The sequence below is a fragment of the Fusarium oxysporum genome, chromosome 13 (genome assembly GCF_000149955.1).
Source record: "Fusarium oxysporum f. sp. lycopersici 4287 chromosome 13, whole genome shotgun sequence".
NCBI lineage: Eukaryota > Fungi > Ascomycota > Sordariomycetes > Hypocreales > Nectriaceae > Fusarium > Fusarium oxysporum.
Window position 1 is genome coordinate 567,539 of NC_030998.1, and position 17,081 is coordinate 584,619.

The following is a 17,081-nucleotide window of genomic DNA, read 5'->3' on the forward strand; positions in this document are numbered from 1 at the left end:
AAAGCCGATTGACAGACGAAATGATTGAGATTAAGAGGTGAGAAAGATATAGTTCTGACAATGGCCATCGCTCATGTTCGGATCATTTGTTCACTCACTTAACCAGAGTTCAATCAACTTTGATAACTTTTCTGCCATGAGACAAGTTCAACAGCCTCGCTTACGTGCCAACCAGCTTAAGATTTGGCTATGCATTCCGTGACGTTTATGTGGTCAGCACGAGATGATACATCTGTTGCTTTGTCTCAATACGTAGGCCAAAGGCCCAGGGAACCAACGCCTATTTGCCTCTCGGCCCTTTCTGTTGAGGCCCTCATGCAAAGTGAACAAAGAATAAATTCATTAGGAAGGTCTATTTGACCAAGTCGAAACAGCATCCATGACCACGCCTTATCCATCCATATCGACATGGGACCTTTCGTCTCTCATCACTATTCATCACACCTTGTCTTTGATTTCCGCCATTCTGGCACCGGAAGCTGGAAGTGGGCTGCTAGGAAGCGCTTGTGTCTGGTGGCGCAGGAGCTGTGAAATAGTCACACTCGCCGTTGTCTTTTATCCTGACACCAAAAACCGCGTGAGCCTCCCACTCGTCGAAAACCTTCATCTTCTCAAGGACTTTCCATAACTTCCCCACAGCCTTGTCTGCGGTGCTGAACTCAATATCCAACATATATGTGAGTAGACCCTTCTCGAGATTGACCTCTTGTCGGCCTCCAGAGCCATATTTACGGACAAGGGGATCATCTTTTGGTTCTCGTCCTGGTTTGATTCCAGCTTTTGGTTGGAACTGTGCAGTCATCTGGCGGTACTTTGGTTGGCCCATGCTGGGAGAGAATGATGATGATAGGGATTGATTGATAAAGTGGTTTGGTTTGGTTTAGGGTTGGTGATGCGTTGAGTATGTGTGTTGCCCTGCTGAGTCTGTTGTGAGTTTCGATGGAAAGCATCCGAGCATGGCATGTTCATATAGGTAGATGGACTCCAGTGCTCCTTCCATGAGAGCTCATTCACGCCGAAATCAACGCAGTGGTTTAGGTACGGACAAGCGATTTACGGCATATTCAGCAACTATATGAACAGTGATTTAGGTGTTTAGCTCGAGAACCTGGCAAAGTCAGTGATTACTCACTGTTCGTGAAGCCTGGAGTCCGGTTTGGGTATCCAAGTGACCAGGACCGTGTCTTCGGGTGAATCTGCCCTGAATAACTCACAACACGCGCTATCTGTATCACCCCTTCCAGTGCACAATTTCTCAACTTATTGCTACAGTCTATTACGCAACAGCAACCATGGGACATTCCTAACATGGGTGTTATCCTCATCATTGGCAAGCATCATTTATCCTCCTCTCTCGGCCTGCCTGGTTAAACCACTTTTCTCAAAGCCTCCTAACTTAAATCTTCTCAAGCGTGTAAGAGTGGATAAGACCAGCGAATGGCAACCACTCATTTACCCGACGAGTAGCGATACATATGCCATTCACTATCACATAAGGGATGAGTCGCAAGTCAAGGGGATTCCGAGATCAAAAGTGGAGCGTTTTTGTATTAATTACCTATAGGCTCCTAACTCACACTTTCACCTTTGGTTGTTTGGGTAACACATCGTCTCCTCCTGTTGTCATTTCCTGTGTCCCAAACCATCCACCCCTCCCGCAGAGCGTGTGGTGCAAAGGTGCAAATTTGTTATGCCTACTGGCCTGGGTAGGGGTTTCCCAAGGGGTACGAACAGTGATTGTCCGCATGCAGAACCATGATTCTTTCCTCCTCCCAAGTCTTGAAAACATCAGTCGCCTTGAGCTTGGGCCAGAGCTCTTCCTTCATCTGCTCATATGTGTCGCAGCTCTTTTTGATAGTAATGGTGAGGTGGTTCTTTCTGCTATCATTATAGACGACATTTTCCATGCCGTAGTGCTCTTGTAGCTCCTGGAGGAGTACCTGCTTTGGATGTTTCTTACCCGCCTTCAACTTGAAGTGGATCTCGATTGACTTAGTCTGAATAGTGGCAGACATTTTGGTAGTTGAGATTGTTTGTAGTAAGTGTTTGTGAGGTGAAGTTTATGATCCGAGTGTGTGTTCGATTGTTGTTGAGTTGAGCTGGGAAAGTTCCGGCTAGGGTATATTCATATAGCTGGACGAGCTGACATTGTTCGTGACGAACGACGGAAGGAATCACCGGTAATTCAGTCATCAAGGAGACACCGTGACACGTTAGATGCAAGAGTCACCAGTGGTACTGCTCATATCACCGTAATTAACAGACCTCTGAGAGAGGTCTCCTCCGTTCACAGCTTCTCGTAACACTGATTCATTGATCCGGAACCGCATGAACGGGGATCAAGGACCACTACTTGTTTCTCTGAATGATCAAGACCCAAGTCCCATTGCTACAAGGGTGTGTGGTCTGTCCCTTGAGGAATCGACTACAATTACGCTTCTGTTATGCCCCGACTCTAGTATCTCTCTTTATATTGCACTGTTTCACAAACAGTTCCTCCGAGTCTTATCTTGTCTCGCTAAAAGGCACTCTCCTGGTCAGTCATTATTCTGAACTTAGAAACATCAATAATATGGGATAAGCAAACACGAAGTACATTTAAGTAGCCAGTCAACGCAGGGTCTTGTGCAAGTGCATTGTATTACGAGTTGCTCCCATCACTACATCCCCCTATTCAGCCTAGGTTACCATTTCCTGCAGTTTATCACGCAATATCAACCGTAGAATGTGCCACCTTCTCAACATGGGTACTGTCCTCATCATTCACATCCATCGTCTTACCCTTCTCTTCCGGTCCATCCAATTTCACGTCCTCTCCAAACGCTTCCTGAATCCTTTCAAGCGTGTAACCCTTCGTCTCGGGGTAAAGCCACCAGAAGACAACAATCTCGACCAGCAGCCAACCAACATAAACAAGATAGTACTTCCAACCCAGAGAATCCATACCAACAGGGTTGACGAATTGATTGAAGAACGAAGCTGCTTTCGTGGAGAAGACCAGAATACTCAGTCCCATGGCTCGAAGTCGAAAGGGCAGAATCTCAGTGGGATACAAGAACAAAAGCGGGTTGAGGCAGATGTTGAAAGACGTGTAGTAGATAAAGATGAAAGCAAGAGCGGATTTGCTCGCTGCTTTTGAGCCGGTCTCGTTGTATATCGCGATGCTTGCAGTTAGTGCTGAGAATGTGAGAAACATTGCGATGCCACCTCCAACGAACATGGAACGACGGCCCACTTTGGTGGATAGGACAGCGGCGAAGAGAGCGGTGGCATAATTGACAGTGCTGATGGTTCCGTTGAGCATAGTCTGTTCGCGTTGGGTTGCAATGCCGATACGTGACAAGATCTTGGTGAGGTAGTATGATACAAGGCCGTTGCCAGACCATTGACCAAAGACTGCGAGTGTGATGAGGATAGCGAGTCGCTTTCGGTTGGCGGGTGTAGCAAGGAAAAGCCCGAGGCCCTGTCCTTCGATCTCACGCTCAGCCTTTAGAGTTTCGTTCATCTCCCAGAACTCAGCCTGTACAAGAGGACTATCCCAGTCACCATCGCCATGGTTCTTCACTAACACCTTGTATGCCTCGTCGCCTCGATCTTTGTATACCAGCCACCGCGGAGACTCATCCAGGAAAAATACGAAGCATACTTGGATACAGGCCGGGCCAGCCTGAAGAAGAGTTGGAAGACGCCATGCCCACGCGCTAGGAATACGATAACTCCCAAAGGCCACCCATCCGGCCAGAAGAGCACCAAGATAGAAGCTCGTATTGTAAAGCGAACCGAAGAGGACTCGATGTCGAGGATGAGCGAGCTCAGAGATGAGGACTGGGGCAGCAGCGAGAGCGAGTGTAATACCGAAACCAACGATGATACGTCCTCCTATGAACGTCTCGATATTCGTGCTGGCGCATTGAACAATAACTCCAATTATCATTATAAAGCTTCCAATGATTATAGAAAGTCGACGACCGAAACGATCCGAGATGTATGCTGAAAACGGAGTCGAGATAATGGCTCCGAGTGGATATGACGCGCTGGTGATACCGAGAAGAGCGCCCTTAGGGGAACCGAACTGGTCCTTCCATGCGGTTACACCTTGAAGAGATGTAAGAACACTTCCATCGTAACCGTTGGTTGCGCAGACGACGAGACAGGCTGGAGCGAGGATTGCGTAGAGATGGATGAGTGACGGGGTAAGGGCGAAGACAGGACTCTTGTCTTGAGCAAGGATCTCGGCCACAGTATGGGCCGGGCGGGTAGAGGGAGTATTAGCAGTCATGATGACTCGAGAGGCAGTCTTGTAGAAGAAGAGACTCTGTCAGTCGATGTCGATCAACTGTCCCAGAAACTCGGCAGCATTGGCGAGATGCAACAGCTTTATACTTCAAATCGCCTCTTCATTGAATCTTGCGTAGACAAGTTCTTGTCGGAGTCGTCGAGTAGGCCACAAATTCCATGGGCTGACATTTACATGTCCCAAAGAGCCTGGTACCAGGTCTACGTGACCTCGTGCTCATCCCCAGATTGACAAGGGAAGACCGTTCCCCGGAAAACTTAGTCGATGTGACCCCCCAGATTCTGAAAGCAGCTTAGCCTGGGAGGTAAATCAAATCAAGGCGCGGAGAGACGGACCAACTCCGCTCTGGAGTGTCGAAAAACGGGCCCAATTATTGTGCGGAGCTGAAGTCCGTGTCTCCCCGCTCCTAGCATGGGCTAGCTTTGTGATCGTGATTGCCTCCAACAGGTAGTGGTATGCTCGTGATTTCAATGTTATTTAGCTGCGTGATGCCAAGTTCCTCGGCAAAGACGCCGGGTCAGCGGTTTCTATGCCGGCGTTATTGCTCAATCTGAATGCCGAGGAAACAGTAGTATTGAGTACGTTTTCGGATCTGTTGAGGAAGAGGTTGATCTTCATGGCATGACGTGCGGCAAGTGGGAAAGGAGCCTTAGCTACAAAGGCACTCTGCATATCAGAATGACAGCAATGTGCCCGGAGCCTTTTACATGGACAAGATGCATCATGGTAATCGACAACGTCGAGAGTCTTAATTTCTACCAACTTTGCTTTCAACATTTACTCTTGTAGTACCGCATAGATCACTCCATGCCCTTCGCAAATGGACTGCGAGCTCTAATTCTTTGCCCATAAATGTATAGCAGCCATGGAATACCAGTCAACAATAGCCCAAGGCCACCAAGCAAGCCACCAGTCCCCTTCAGTGTCAAACTGCTTATCATCCTAGCCGTGACAAGTGGAAATACTCCGCCCAAAATATTTCGACATAAACTCTGAGCTGCCAGTGCCGATGAGGCGTATCCATGATATGTATCAGCAAGATAGTTGAAGACGGCGAGATAAATGCTGAATATACCCATTGAACATGAACCGAGGGCTATGCACGGAGATATCCACGAAATATCTGGTCTGGCTGTCATGAAGAACCAGAGGAGGCCGATCGGTAAAAGGATGGACTGTATGCATGGTGAGAGTAGACGCTGTTCTGGTGTAGACAACGGCTTTTTGTGAGTTAGCACCTGTTTCATGGCCGGTTCCTGGAGCAGTGAAATTCCGATGCCAACGATTGATCCAACAATAGTAGCTGAGTAAACTGTCCCGACCTGAGCGTTATCGAAGCCATATACGCTGCGAAACACCAGCCCAATACTGCTGAATTGCATGTACATGATTGCCCAGGCAAAGGAGACCCATAAAGACATACAGAACACAATAGGCTCTTTCGAAAGAAGCCGTAGTGGGAAAGCAAAGCCTCGCCATAACATGCTGATTTCGATGTCCAGGCATTCTTTGGTCGCAGGAGCAAAGGTGATCATTGCCCCTGTTGTTGACTTTATTGGTGTTCCATTCAGCATGAGGCACTTCCGGCGCAAAAGGACATTACTTCGTGTCTCCTGAAACAGAAAGAACAGTACGACTGTAGTTATGCCGATTGTGATAAGCTGGATAAAGAAGATCCATCGCCAGCCGAGAAGGTCCACGACGCTCCCACTGATCAATGGTCCAAGACTAGCACCGACCATGATTGTCATAGAATACAGAGCCATTGGTGTATTGCGGTCTTCTTTGCGATACAGATCACTCACAACACCACCCGTAAGCGTTGCAAAGACTGCGGCTCCATTGCCTGTGATCAGACGAGAAACCATCATGCCGACATAGTTTTCTGTGAGAGCGCATCCAAGAGTTCCGAGGAAGAAAACAACTCCAGAGCCCACGAACGTCCAGTATCGACCATGCGTCTCGCTGATGGGAGCAAGAACCATGGGGGCAAAGGCGAAGCCGACAACGAAAAGGGTGATTCCGATGTTGAAGAGGGTATCGCTGATGTCCCATTTGTTGCGAAGAGGCTCTGAAGCAAGAGCATATGCTCCGGCGGCGTATGCCGCAAGGGTAGATGCTACGAAAGGCCCCAGAAGGGTGGTTGTCTTCTTCTGAGCTGACCAGCTGAACGGTGAGAGGTATATGTCGGCTACATCGTGGATGAATGAAATATCAAGGTCGACAGAACGAAGATGATCGGCAAGTGAAAATGAGGGCTCAAGGGCTTCAAGGCCAAGGGGTACCCGGATTTCGTTCGGTGTCTCGGTAGAAGCAGATGCTTGGGAGACGGTTTCTGGGGCTTTGCCCTCAAGCGGAGGATGCTCTTGGATCACGACTGCCATTGCAAAGAGTATAATTCCTTGAAAAGTTTGTCTCCAAACTGCCGCTCATCTTGCAGTTGAAATTTATACCAGTCAAGAACAAGGTTTACATCGGTCCTAACCGGGCAATTAATGAGGCCATTAGAGCCTGTCGTTGGTTCGCTAAAGCGGTTCCGGCAGTTTAGAATGTAGCATCGGGTAGATAGGAAATTGGTACGAGATCCGAGCGTGCTGATCATAGGGTTAAAGTTGGCGGGGATAGACGGACCAACTCCGCAAGGGCCAAGAAGATGTTATCTCACACGACCAAAAGAGTGGATGAAGCAGGTCAGCGAATAGCATTCTTTTTGGAAAATATGTAGTATTTACTCCTCATTTCTACTTAAAAGGCAGATATGATGCCTCCGAATTGCAAGTTGAACAAACAGAGTCGAGTTATTTGAGTAACATCACTACTTTTTTCATCCCCCTTATACGAGCCAATCTTCCCGCGATGACCCTTGTAAAAGCCCAACCTCCCCATAATAACGGGCACGTCAAAAATGAGGCTAAAGAATGGGCGCAAGATAAGCTTTCGCAAATGACTCTTGAAGAAAAGGTCCTTTTGCTCACCGGCGAAGACCTGTGGAGGACCAACGCAATTCCTCGTCTTGGAATTTCCAGAATCAAGACCTCGGACGGACCTGTCGGTGTTCGTGGGGGCATATTTACAGACGGAGTCAGCGCTGCTTCAGCGCCTACCGGGTAATTATTTCTCTGTCCATGCGGCGTTGCCGAAGCTGACAAGGGTTCTACCACAGGGTTTCCCTAGCGGCGACTTGGGATTTATCTGTTATTAGAGATGTTTGCAGCGTTTTGATCCACGAGGCAAAGAGCAAGGAAGTCGATGTTTTGCTCGGACCAACAGGTAATAACGCTCCGCCCGCTCAATATCACCCGGTTCTTACTTTTTATAGTATGTATTCCCAGAACACCACTCGGCGGCCGCAACTTCGAAGCCTACAGCGAGGATCCCTACCTGACCGGCAAAATCGCCGGTGAGTTCATCAATGGTCTCCAAGATGCAGGTATTGGCGCTTGTATTAAGCATCTTGCCGCAAATGACCAAGAAACGCGACGCTTCTTCATCGATGAGAAGATTCCGGACCGAGCTCTGCGCGAAATTGCCCTGCAGCCGTTCCAGATTGCTATTCGTGATAGTAACCCTTGGACGGTTATGACTGCTTATAACAAGATCAATGGGACGTTCTGCTCCGCTCATGACTTTTTGATTCAGGATGTTCTTCGTAAGGAATGGGGTTGGGATGGTCTCGTGATGAGTGATTGGTTTGGCACGAATAGTGTTGTTCCATCTGTCAAGGCAGGGTATGAAGCCACGACCTAAAAGCGCTTGGAAGAGAACTGACATGAAACAGGCTTGATCTTGAAATGCCAGGCCCTGTGCGGCGAAGAGGCAAACATCTCATCGATGCGTACCAGAAAGGTCTTGTTGATCTATCCTTCATCGATGCATCTGCTTCCAGAGTCCTTGAGCTCGTACATAAAGTCGGAAAGAGCAATATTCCTGATTGGAAGGAAGGCAAAGAGAAAGCAGACGATCTTCCTGAACACCGGGCGATTTTTCGTCGAGCTGGCGCTGAAGGTAAGTTGAAGCTCCAGGTCGAGAAGCAACATTCTAATCTGAACCTCTAGGCATCGTTCTGCTCAAGAATTCTGCCAAACTTCTTCCTCTGTCTAATTTGGATGGGAGAAGAATCGCTATTCTCGGCCCCAATGCTCTTCGGTCCGTAGCTACAGGTGGAGGCAGCTCTAACCTCGCACCTCATTATCGAACAACACCTTACCAATCGATCAAGTCCGAAATAGCCGCCAAATTCCCGACAGCCAAAGTCCATGCCCATGCAGGTATCCTCACCCATCGGTACATTCCGCTCGTGGATCAGGATGTCATGACGAATCCAGAGACTGGGAAGCCTGGCTTTCAACTGTGTCTGTACCGCAACATGAACCACGGTGGCCAGCCTTTCATGGTTGAACACAGACCTAGTTCCAACTTGGTCTGCTATGATGGGCTTCCTCCAGAGTTGACGACTGGTGAGAGATACTCGTATAGAGGACGAACTGTACTCAAGCCAAAGACCACTGGCCTCCATGAGTTTTCCCTGTCTTCATGTGGGCCGGGAAAGCTAATGCTCGATGGAGAGGTCATCATTGATATCGAGCGACACTGGTGGTCTCCCAAATCCTCTTTGTTCATGAGCTACGGTTCTCCTGAGGAGAGGGTCAAGGTGTACATGGAAGCGGGGCGAGAGTACAAACTGCTACTTGAGTCCATAAGTCGAGAGCCTAAGCCATACGATCTTGATTACATGGCCGAACTTGAACGCGAGGAGGTTCAAGATGGCGGTCGTATTGGATTCATGGAGAACCCCGGGGATCTAGATAGGTTCTTCCAGGACGGTATTGGCATGGCTCGTGATAGCGACGTTGCGATTGTCGTGGTGGGCAAGGACCATGAGTGGGAAACGGAGACCAGTGATATGGTATCAATAGACTTGCCCGGGCGATCAAACGAGTTTATCAGCGCCGTCGCTGCAGCCAACCCAAACACCATCGTGGTTAACCAGACAGGCAGCCCTATCACCATGCCCTGGAAAGATAAAGTCTCTGCCATAGTTCAGGCTTGGTATCAAGGACAGGAGCAGGGCAATTGTCTTGCAGACGTGCTTTTGGGTACAGTAAACCCCAGTGGAAAGCTACCCATCACCTTTCCCAAGCGCATCGAAGATACACCACCCTACGATAATTATCCTGGTGAGAATGACGTGGTTTATTACGGGGAGGGTATATACGCAGGCTATCGATTCTATGACCATCGTAAGATCGAGCCTCTTTTCCCCTTCGGTGCAGGGTTGTCATACGCCACCTTTGAGTACAGCAACATGCGCATCAGCAGCAATGAGTTTCATGAAGAAGCGGGTATTGAAGTTGAGGTAGATGTCACCAACATTGGACCGAGGGACGGAAAGGAGATCGTCCAGTTCTATGTTGGGCAGATTAATCCGAGACTCCATCGACCAGTGAGGGAGCTGAAGGGTTGGGAGAAGGTCTTTGTCCCTGTGGGTCAGACTGTCACTGCCCGTATGAAGATTGACAAGGTCAGTCTGTCATACTGGGATGATAGCGTTGCTAAGTGGGTGATTGAGAAAGATGCCGAGTATCGTGTGACCGCGGCCAAAGACTCGAGTGACGAGGGGTTGACGGCAGCTTTCCGGTCTCCCAAGGAGTACCAATGGGTCAACTAGCAGTGGTCAAGGTGAATAAAACAAAAATATAATACAAGGGTTTAATAGGGATATTCTAGGAAGCTAGAAGATTCAAGATTTCACCATCGCGAAACGCTGTCGGTGACATCTCTGCTACCAAGCCTGAAATAGCTTTTCTAGTTTCCCCTGCAATTTCCCAACTTGAAGGTAATACAAATTGGCAGGAGTCGCTGCGGAGTACAAAGGTAAGCTGAAGCTCGCAGGCGAAAAGACTAGGAATTGGTCAGTGTGCGTTAAAATCGCGATGGTTGTATCGTACCTTCGACAAGAATTTATAGGATGAAGCAACAATACCAATGGCTCCTGTAAGATCCCACTTGCTACCACGGACATCAATGCGCTGCCAACTGCTGTGCGTGCGCCTGCAGCGTCGGCGTCACTAATAGAAGCTGTAGTGTCGTGGTGTAAGGTTTTGTAGATATATGGTCGATGGATGATGGACTTTGCAGCAAAATATCGAGCCTGTAGATGACCACGTAATCTCTCATCCGTCGAGCGATGAGTTTGATCAAGTTGGGGGTCTTCTGCAAGTTGTGCCTCTGAGTAGCTGAGGAACTCGAGTCCCTGGGGCAGACAAGTTCTCCACTCTTCAAGTTGACGGTCTAGCTCGAATATTACGGATGAGGAGACTGACATGAACGTGGCGGGCTTATCGATGTGTGTTGGTTCTCCATTCGTAGCGTTTTCAGTATGGTCTGGTTCCTGTTAGCTTCATTGTAGATTCATCCATAAGTCCATTAGCTTACCTCGGCTATAGAGGTGGAACAAGATACGGTTTAGCAGTTTTCTCATGGAAATAAGAGCTAAGAAGAAGAACTGGTACTGCGCGTGGCGAGGATCGGTGCCTGCTCCGGGAATGACAGGTAGAGGCATGCTGCTCGCGAGCTTCCCAAGCCCGCTGGCTGGAAAGTCGAACTCGGCCAGAATTTGGCTTCTGTAGTGTCAGAAACTCGGAATCGGCTGTGCTGTAACAGTTCTTACCTTTCCTGTAGATATGCAATCCAGAAAAGCTGGCAATGCTGTGCCTCTAATGCCCTTTGCCTGAGATGAAGTTAGTAAGCGGGTACCAATGCTGGGAATGGCAAGCATACAGTGGAACAAGTATTGAGACGGTGCAACACGCTTTGTGATTGGCTTGCCAGGCATCATAGACCCTGAATTTGGCAGAATAGAAGAGACTATCTTGTTAGCAGGCGGTGAAGCTCCAGGCAGAGGACAGCTTACCCCATCAGAAGCAGGCACTGGACGCTCTCCCAGTTACCTCCCTCTAAATCACGGAACATGTCGTTCGCCAGGTTGAAAAATCCCAGTCCAATATCTTGCTCATTACCGGATGACCACTCTTCATGACCGGAGTAGTGGGCGACGATGGAGCCCAGGCTGCAGACAAGCAGAACCGTGCATGAGTTATAGTTTGGCGCAAAGTTAGTTTGCACCGCGTTGCTTAGTACAAGAGAATAAAACAAGGACTCGTTCAGGATGAGGCATGACGGATGGAAGTGCTGAAAGTATGACTGTGTCAGTAAGCTGACTTGAGACAAGGACAAACGTGATAACCAAGAGTCATCTCCAACTGGTGTTCCAGCTTCAAAGCAACGAGGTGGTGTTATCGACTGGGATAACCTTGGTCGTTTTATCTCCAACTCCATCGGGTACTGTAGGTCCGGCTCGCTCATTGAAAGAGTCGAGCAAGGCCAAGTCAGAAGATGCTGCGGCGCGGTAGAGTGGCGTTGGGATAGTGAGAGCTCTTCCAACACTCGGCCCGTGTCGAGAAATGGGGTTGAAGCATTTTGAACAAGTCCAGTGCCGCCGAGATTCAAGGGACTGAAAGCAGCGAACTGGCCGTTTCCCGGACTTGAGGCCAGGCCGGTCGTAGGCGCTTGATGATGACCATCACTTTGTTGAGCGAAAGCTGTGAGGACATCGAGTTTCTCGTCCATCCGTTTTAGCGTGCCCGTTAGTTCCTCGATCGACAGGTTTTTCCTGTTGATTGTCAATGAACAACGTCTACAATTGAGTCCAGGTGCCTACTTTGCGGCAACAGTCTCGATGTACATGCACTCAAGACCCAACCGTGTGCATCGAGCACAAGCGGGTTTCCTTTCGTCACATTTTGTCTTTCTCTTCCGACAAGCTTCGCAGGCCTATTCAATCAGCCATTGGCTCTCACTCGTGCGACGATGAGACTGACGTTGAGTGCTTGGCGGCGAGAAGGGTTATTCGTTGTTTGCATCTGGTTCGGCTGATTGGACGTTTCGACTGGACCTGGTTCATGTCCTGGCCGATCACTGTGGAGTTGATTCGAGACCTCCCCTTGTCAACGCGCTAAGAGATGGGCGGAATAACATTGGTCCAGAACGCTAGCCCAGCCAGCGAAGCATTAGATGTAGGGTAGGAGGGCCAACTGCAATCGTTGCCTTTTCTCGTCATTCCTAAATCAATTAGCATTGGAACATAATACCGAGATATTAAGTACAAATTGAGGGATAAGAATAAGCTTTTTATTTTCAATTTGATATTTGGTGACGCTTTTGCGGGCTGAGTATCTCTCTTCCACGGATTTAGACTTGCATCCAGTTGCTTCATGGTCAATGACGCCCTAACACTACTCCAACCCTCAGTACTTCATGCTCAAAAATTTTGAAAGACCATGATGCACGACAACAAATACAATTTGAAATCTTTGTTCATTTCTTCATACTTCATCGCATATGAAATATTTCTATAATGGGCCGAACATGTAGTAGTTGTTTCTACACATCTTTATTCTGTCCATTGAGGCCCGCACCCGTTCCAACAGTGAGACTTTGCATGGGTAACAAGCACAGATCTAGAGTTAATAAATCTCCTAACTAATCGATCGATCCTCAAATTCATCGTCATGAAACTTTGAAAAGGAAAGAATGCGTGTCACAATACAGATATCACCGTAAAAGGAGCAATCAGCAATTCCAAGATCTTGGTTTCAGACGGAATCTCGTAGTCCCGGGTGCACCAGCGTCTTGTCATGATGCAATTGCCGTCTCATCCCTCGATTTAAGCTTAATGTTACTGCAACACAGCGCCGCGGAGCTGTGACCAAGGAGATGGCTGGCTTGGCATGTTTCCGTCTAGTCTTAGTGCAACCATCCTGAAACACGTCTCGACTCTCTTGCCCCAGACATCTCATACGTATATGATACCACGAACTTGATAATTTTTATTTCCGCTTTTATCACGGAAGTTGATCTTTCCAATCCTTCGCTTTTCGTCGTTTGATTGTCGTACGTTTTTTTGCTCAGCCCTGGCGGCTTTTTTTGTTTGCGTTTGTTTTGTGTATTTCCCTTCTTTGCCCTGGTGGCCTTATTTGTGTTTTTATTAATTGGTCGATCGCTTTAATTTCGTCATGTCGATTTCGTCTTGTCCGGTGTCGGGGTCGGCGGGGGGAGAGTGTCCGGTTGGTGGTTCTTCGCGATCGGGGCAGACGCGACGAGGCTGTGCGTTTTCGGCGGCGGCGCAACCTGGTGATCTTCATGCTGCATTTGATGTGAGTGAAGGGAAACAAGTATTGAAGACAGGTACTGACTGAACATGTAGATTCCGCGGGGGATCGATACAGAAGAATGGCTTCGCGCAAGGTAGGATGTTCGATGAACAAGGCAGGTCATGACAAGGCTGACATGCAATTGAACAGAGAACGAAAGACGATCAATGAACTCCTCTACGCCGACTACCCCTCCCGGGAAGAAGTCGATTCCGTCAAGAGCCAACAAGAGCTCGATGCCATGAACGCAAGCGACCACGATCTCCTTGCCATCGCCCTCGGCGCCCCAGCACGACAAGTCCTCCAACGCGCTCAAGAAATTGGTCCCCAGACAGGATGGCGCGATGGATACCTCAGCGTCGAGCACGGCTTCTGCCCACCAGACTACGAAGAGCCCATTGCTGCGCTTGCAAGATCACCGGGTCGCATTTGGTCTGATCTCTGTGAGCGCATGCCAGGATGTTGCGCACGAGGAAGAGTGCGAGAGGCTGTTGCTGCGCTGCCGCTTGTTGAGGGTACGGAGGAGAATATCCCTGATGAAGCTCTCTGGGGTGCCGTAGTGGCTCTCGGCATGCTCTGCTCGATTTACCGATTTGAGGATAAGCATGATGGAAAGAATGGACTTGCTATCACAGATGGAGCGACAACGAAGCCGCAATGTCCGATGGGTGACGACCTTTGTGAGGAGCTGGAGGGTATCCCTTTGTGCATCGCTCTTCCGTACTATCAGGTCTCACGAAGAATGGGAAGAACCCTGCCCCACCTCTCATTTCCCGATCAAGCTTCATACAACCTCAAGATCAGAGACGTCAAGTCAAACACCCCATATCTTGCGCGCTTCGACAATACTGATCTTCGATGGCCCATGTTCGGAGAGAGAGCTGAGGTAGCATTTCTGAAAGGATGCGCCGATACCTCTGGTAGGTCTTTCCCCTCCACTACAACTCGTCAACTAACACCCCCAATAGCCTCATTCCAACATGGTCCCGATGCCATCGCCGCATGTCAAGAACACGTCATGACCGGCAACATCGAAGGTCTTCTTCACGAGATGATCCGCCTGAAGGAGATCCTCGAACGAATGCCCAACGCCTTTCACAGCATATCGCCCAACCCCAACGCGGGCGACAACTATGTATCAGCCGACAAATGGGTTCGATGGGGTCTCTTCTCATCGCCATTATCCAAGCGAGTCCCCGCTGCTTCGGGCTTGCAGTTCCCTCCGTATTTGGTGATGGATGCTTTCTTGGGCCGCAAGACGTAGGTCAAGTTCCGAATACCTCTGTGACTTTCACTAACATGACACAGACACGCATCCTTCCTCGGCGTCGAAGCCCTCCACCTTAGAGCGTGGCTCCCCTCCAACCACCGCGCCTTCATTGCCGCAATCCAATACCACTACTCCATCCCCGAATTCGTCCAACGATCCGGCGACCCACGTTTAATGGGTGTTCTCGAGGGTATCGTCGAAGCCTACGCTGGCGAACGTGGTTTTATGGGTGTCCATCGCTACAAAGTCTTCGGTATCCTTGAGGTCGCAGCCAAGACAGGACGAACAGCCACAAACGGTCTTTCTGGCGCGGCAGATGCGACAAGACCTTGGGAGGAGACACATCGTCAGTTCTCAGATGCTATGAAAGAGCGTCTTGAGCCTTTCCGTGGCAAGCTTGCCATGGAACCGCATTCGATGAGGGGCACGTTTGAGGAATGTCGGTATATGGCTAAGATTGCGAGTTGCTCTTCCATTGATCAAGATGCAAGCCGGTCAACTGCCATGGTCACTCTGGATATTCGGGACACCGGTATTACTTTTGCGCCTGGAGATCGAGTGGCTGTTATGCCTCTCAACAGCTGGGAGGAGTGTGCCAAGATGGTTGCTGCTCTGGGTCTTGATCAACACCTTAGGGAGCCAGTCGACACTACAGGAACTTGGTCACGCTTCGAGCACCACCTCTCCACAGTTACGAGAACCGCGCACAGACAACTTACAGTCATCGACATCCTCCGTCGAGGTCACCTCGCCCCAATCACCAAGGAGCTCACTGTCAAAGTCCACGAGCTCCTTCACGCTTCGTCCAACACTGTCCTCCAAGTGTTAGCCACAGAGGAGTGGCCGGTACGTGGATCGTTGGGCGATCTTCTTCAGAAGGCCGTTCTCGATACGCCAAGCCACATTTGGAACAGGGCTTTCAACCTTGAAGACCTGAGCTGGCTGTCGGAGCTCGTTCAGCTTGAAGTTCCCCGAACATACTCCATCTCTAGTCACAGCGACGAGCTGCTCCCCAGTACCGTCGACCTGACCATCTCCCGCGCCGAGTATGAGCTCAGTCCAATCTTCTCGCAGGGACAGACTGTCACCAGAGCCGGTGTCGCAAGTGGCTTCTTCAATCCTCGTCCCTTGTCCGCAGAGAACAGCCTCTTATACGAAGTCCTGATCGGTGTTTCTCGACCGGTTGCCTTCCAACTTCCTATCGACAAAATGGTTCCCTGTGCTTTCTTCGCCGGAGGTAGTGGCATCGCCCCCTTCCGCAGCTTCTGGCAGCATCGGCTAGCGACATCGGGTCTGTCAGGTGGGCGTAATTTGCTGTACCTGGGAGTCCAGTCCCGTGAGAAGTTCTGCTACGAGGCTGAGCTGCGGGAACTAGTCAACATGGGCTTCATGGAGGTCCATCTTGCGTTCTCCAGAGATCGTCATGGTTTGGCATATGACGGTGTCGCACGGGATCTTGTGGAGAAGTCGACACCTCCTCGATACATCGACAGCCTCATCGTCGAGCAGGGTAATATGATTTGCGACATGGTCATGTCAAAGAAGCAGGGCGGCCTTGGTGGTCACTTATACGTCTGTGGCTCAGTGTCTGTGTTTGACTCGGTCATGAGCGGCATTCGTAAGGCTATGTACAACTACCGCACAGCAACCATGGAGACCGTGGACTTGATCATCAACAAGGCTTTTGCCGAACGTCGCTTCATGCTTGACGTCTTCATGTCTCCCAAGGCCCTCCCTTGCAATCTCCCGACGATCTCTCTCTCTAGCCTCGCTCTGCACACTGGTCATCGCCAAGAGTCTCGAATGTGGATCGCTGTTCATGGAAGTGTTTACGACATCACCGACTTCTGTCCCATGCACCCTGGTGGAACCCTCATTATCAAGTCCAACGCAGGTGTCGACTGCACCAAGTCCTTCGACAACCTTGCACATACCAACAACCCCGAGGTGTCGAGTCTGCTGACGAGGTACTTCATTGGTCATCTGGCTCCCAAGCCCGACTATCGTGATAGCGACGTTTCTACGCTTCATGATCTTTGGGCTTGCTACTTGAGGGTCACCGTCGAGACGCTTGTCGCCCATCAGTTTGAGATGAACGATATCATGGGCGAGTCTATTGACTCTCCCTCTGCGTATGATCCCAACGGTATCAGCAACATCTGGCTCCGAGAAGGCCTTCCAAACACCATTGCCATTCGAACCTTCTACGATTACCAGAATCGCTTGCTACAGGGTGGCTTTGCTGCTCTGTTTGGATCAAAGCTGGAGGAATTAGTCCTGCGCCTTCCTTCAATTCGCCAAC

The 17,081-nt window shown here is 49.6% G+C and overlaps 7 protein-coding genes across 7 annotated transcripts in view; 2 read left to right on the top strand and 5 right to left on the bottom strand.

Annotated features, from left to right (window-relative positions):
• Positions 1 to 493: 493 nt before the first annotated feature.
• Positions 494 to 826, bottom strand: FOXG_12088 (uncharacterized protein; the record flags this gene model as incomplete). The annotated part of the gene is made up of 1 exon (XM_018391814.1): positions 494 to 826. The coding sequence occupies one exon, from the start codon at positions 824 to 826 to the stop codon at positions 494 to 496; it is 333 nt and encodes a 110-aa protein (XP_018250542.1).
• Positions 827 to 1,694: 868 nt separating this feature from the next.
• FOXG_12089 (uncharacterized protein) lies at positions 1,695 to 2,015 on the bottom strand (the record flags this gene model as incomplete). Its single annotated transcript, XM_018391815.1, has 1 exon — positions 1,695 to 2,015. One exon carries the CDS (start codon positions 2,013 to 2,015, stop codon positions 1,695 to 1,697), a length of 321 nt encoding a protein of 106 aa, XP_018250543.1.
• A 605-nt stretch (positions 2,016 to 2,620) lies between these two features.
• FOXG_12090 (uncharacterized protein) lies at positions 2,621 to 4,492 on the bottom strand. The gene has a single exon (XM_018391816.1). It carries the CDS (start codon positions 4,277 to 4,279, stop codon positions 2,705 to 2,707), a length of 1,575 nt encoding a protein of 524 aa, XP_018250544.1. The 5' UTR covers positions 4,280 to 4,492; the 3' UTR covers positions 2,621 to 2,704.
• Positions 4,493 to 5,097: 605 nt separating this feature from the next.
• On the bottom strand, positions 5,098 to 6,681 carry FOXG_12091 (uncharacterized protein; the record flags this gene model as incomplete). The annotated part of the gene is made up of 1 exon (XM_018391817.1): positions 5,098 to 6,681. The coding sequence occupies one exon, from the start codon at positions 6,679 to 6,681 to the stop codon at positions 5,098 to 5,100; it is 1,584 nt and encodes a 527-aa protein (XP_018250545.1).
• A 472-nt stretch (positions 6,682 to 7,153) lies between these two features.
• Positions 7,154 to 9,965, top strand: FOXG_12092 (uncharacterized protein; the record flags this gene model as incomplete). The annotated part of the gene is made up of 5 exons (XM_018391818.1): positions 7,154 to 7,404; positions 7,461 to 7,567; positions 7,617 to 8,025; positions 8,076 to 8,302; positions 8,353 to 9,965. The coding sequence occupies 5 exons, from the start codon at positions 7,154 to 7,156 to the stop codon at positions 9,963 to 9,965; spliced, it is 2,607 nt and encodes an 868-aa protein (XP_018250546.1).
• FOXG_12093 (uncharacterized protein) lies at positions 9,475 to 12,258 on the bottom strand. Its single transcript, XM_018391819.1, has 8 exons — positions 12,178 to 12,258; positions 12,018 to 12,130; positions 11,211 to 11,969; positions 11,078 to 11,164; positions 10,968 to 11,027; positions 10,733 to 10,917; positions 10,246 to 10,681; positions 9,475 to 10,198 (listed from the first exon to the last, which is right to left on the bottom strand). The coding sequence occupies exons 1-8, from the start codon at positions 12,217 to 12,219 to the stop codon at positions 10,021 to 10,023; spliced, it is 1,860 nt and encodes a 619-aa protein (XP_018250547.1). The 5' UTR covers positions 12,220 to 12,258; the 3' UTR covers positions 9,475 to 10,020.
• A 988-nt stretch (positions 12,259 to 13,246) lies between these two features.
• The window catches only part of FOXG_12094 (uncharacterized protein), a 5,569-nt gene continuing 1,734 nt past the window's right edge, over positions 13,247 to 17,081 (top strand). Inside the window, exons 1-5 of the mRNA XM_018391820.1 lie at positions 13,247 to 13,512; positions 13,563 to 13,603; positions 13,660 to 14,429; positions 14,478 to 14,769; positions 14,818 to 17,012. Of these exons, the coding sequence (XP_018250548.1) occupies positions 13,372 to 13,512; positions 13,563 to 13,603; positions 13,660 to 14,429; positions 14,478 to 14,769; positions 14,818 to 17,012 (3,439 nt within the window). The 5' untranslated portion in view covers positions 13,247 to 13,371. The remainder of the gene's footprint in view (positions 13,513 to 13,562; positions 13,604 to 13,659; positions 14,430 to 14,477; positions 14,770 to 14,817; positions 17,013 to 17,081) is intronic.

Bases quoted from the DNA above. Each gene is read 5' to 3' on its own strand.
- FOXG_12093 (XM_018391819.1), bottom strand. From the start codon at position 12,219: ATGCAAACAACGAATAACCCTTCTCGCCGCCAAGCACTCAAC. The intron at 11,970-12,017 runs GTAGGCACCTGG...GACAATCAACAG, and splicing joins ATCGAGACTGTTGCCGCAAA to GAAAAACCTGTCGATCGAGG. The intron at 10,199-10,245 runs GTACGATACAAC...ACCAATTCCTAG, and splicing joins CCTATAAATTCTTGTCGAAG to TCTTTTCGCCTGCGAGCTTC.
- FOXG_12090 (XM_018391816.1), bottom strand. From the start codon at position 4,279: ATGACTGCTAATACTCCCTCTACCCGCCCGGCCCATACTGTGGCCGAG.